General features: G+C 31.2%; 1 protein-coding gene across 1 annotated transcript; it reads right to left on the bottom strand.

Moving 5' to 3' along the window:
• Positions 1-541: 541 nt before the first annotated feature.
• LOC141644411 (S-protein homolog 3-like) lies at positions 542-943 on the bottom strand. The gene has a single exon (XM_074453941.1). The coding sequence runs from the start codon at positions 941-943 to the stop codon at positions 542-544; it is 402 nt and encodes a 133-aa protein (XP_074310042.1).
• Between the last annotated feature and the right edge of the window lie 1,476 nt (positions 944-2,419).

Below are 2,419 nucleotides of genomic sequence, written 5' to 3'. Positions count from 1 at the left end.
TATTATATAGTGTAATACAATATATTCTAAGCTATATATTCCTAGATTAGCTTCATCTTAATAGGCAACCAATAATCTACTTACCTAATTACTATAACAAACTATATACACAAGATAAGAATAATATCAAGGATATTCCTTAATATTATTCTTTACACCAACAAAGACAACAATTGGTCTTGCTTCAGACGGTCATTTTAGTCTGAAACAATAAGACGGAATTTTATAACCATTTTACAGACAAATGTGGCCATTATTGAAAAATAAGTTACCATAAGTTATAACACTGGCTGTACCATTGTGATTACGTTTAAGCATAAAATTATCACATATATCCGTCTAAAGCTTCAGGAAAAAAAAAAAAAAAAGTGGCCGTTTGAAAGAAGAATTTGCGCAAAAACAATTTTGGCTAATAAAGGATGTTATTAAATTTTAATACCACCAATCCACCATATATATTCACATATATATGTTATCTTATCAACTTTTTAAAATCACTTATTTTGTACGGTGGTATGAAATTATTGGACGAATCCATAACTTAGAACTTATCCCAATTTCCAACGTTAACATATCTCTGTTTCTTCCAATTATACAAGTAAATGGCATCATCAGCAGCTCTCCAATTACAATGATGTGCTCCACACATATTATCAACGAAACCTTGGTCATTTTCGAAAGCATTGAACATGTCTAAACGACCGTGATTAGGCCAACTCATATTACACTGGCATAATGTCGGTGTGAACCACATCGTTTTGAAGCTTGTATTGAAACTACCATTCACCGGAAGATGTTTTGCCCCTAAATCTTCAAACTTCTTATCATGAACAATTCGACAATGTAATTCTAAACTGTCTTTGCTTAATCCATTTTCGATGATTACCCAGTATTGAGACGGCCAGAGTGTCCAACTCCTTACGAATGCTTGGTTACTTATCATTATTAGTTGTATACTAAAGAAGATGAGTAATAATTGTTTAGACATTTTTGTTGATTATCTTTCCAAATAATATTGTTTTCGGTGTAAGTGAAAATTAGGCTATTGGGTGACGTTTATATGGTGAGTTTAGGGGATGAAAAGGCAGTTAAATCATGAATTCCAAAACGTTACGAGTACATTCAAGGAAACTAAAGCTATATAAATGAGTAGGATAATGCATGAATTTTAAGCAAATCACAACAGATGACAAGGATGCATGAATTTTGTCCCTTTTTTCTCCCTTTTGATAAGAAAGCCAGAATGGCCAGGTGTGAAGACGCAAGAGGATAGACCTGAATTTGACTTGTTGGTCTTTCCTTATCGGCTTATTGTTGCGTTTAACGAGTTCCGAGTAGGGTTGTAAATTATTTGAGCCGGCTCGTCGAGCCTCGGAATCGGCTCTGGTCAAAGCTCGGCTCGTGGTCGATCAAACACTCTTTCTTAATTTTGCTAATTATCTCTTTATCCTATAATCAGCTAATTACCAAACATTTTTTCTTAATTTGCTAATTTGATTTGATAATTAAAACTATTACTAAAATCTGTTAATTATTGTATTATGTTAACGTTATCCGTTATTATGAATCTGCGTGCATCTACGTTTGTCAAGAAAGCCTAAATTTGAAACTGATTTTTTTAAGCAAAATGTTGAAAATGAACATCAATTTTGTGAACTCTGTGCAAATGAGAACACATTGTCACCATTCTACAAGATATACGATTTCAAACATTGGGAAGCATTTATGTCAAAAATGCATTTATTGTTATCAAATATGATTATATGGATGTCCATATCTTAGAATATTATAGGGTATATTATCTTATAGAAACTTTACTCTCATTGTATGTGTATATATATATATACCCCTCATAATGGAATAAGAATACAGTTTTCTCTCCCTTACTTTCGCTCTAACTCATCTCTACAATTCTCTCTAATTCCCTCTCCCCTTTATTTCACAACACGTTATCAGTACGAGTCTTAATCGACTGAACGAAAAGGAATTAATAGTCTTAATTTATTCGTATATTATTAAGATCTGATAATAAGGAGGTTCATATCAGATCTTATTATTTTATTATGCTAATCGAGGTATGTTTTCGTTATACCCGTGATTATTTATTAAGATATACGAATTAAGTTATGGTTAGTTACTATTACATTTGGATATTATACGTACAAATCCAATTGACCAAACAATTTTTTAAACCTGTTCATTTGGTAAATCTTCCCAACAATGATTCAGTTGAAGTATGGTAAATATCAGTTGTTTTTCATGTTTATGACTTGATAACTTCAATCGTAAGGCGTATTTGAATGTCATATTAATGGTAGATTAAATTTTTATATTGTTTTTCATGTTGGAAGTGCATTAATAAATTTTTATATGATAACTGATTATCTTTTGTCTGATTATGTATTTTAGATTTGCATAT

This window comes from Silene latifolia, chromosome 1, assembly GCF_048544455.1.
Source record: "Silene latifolia isolate original U9 population chromosome 1, ASM4854445v1, whole genome shotgun sequence".
NCBI lineage: Eukaryota > Viridiplantae > Streptophyta > Magnoliopsida > Caryophyllales > Caryophyllaceae > Silene > Silene latifolia.
Note: the sequence above shows the minus strand (reverse complement) of the source record. Positions and strands in the feature narration are given on the sequence as shown.

Excerpts from the sequence above, each read along its gene's own strand:
- LOC141644411 (XM_074453941.1), bottom strand. The coding sequence starts at position 943 with ATGATAAGTAACCAAGCATTCGTAAGGAGTTGGACACTCTGGCCGTCT.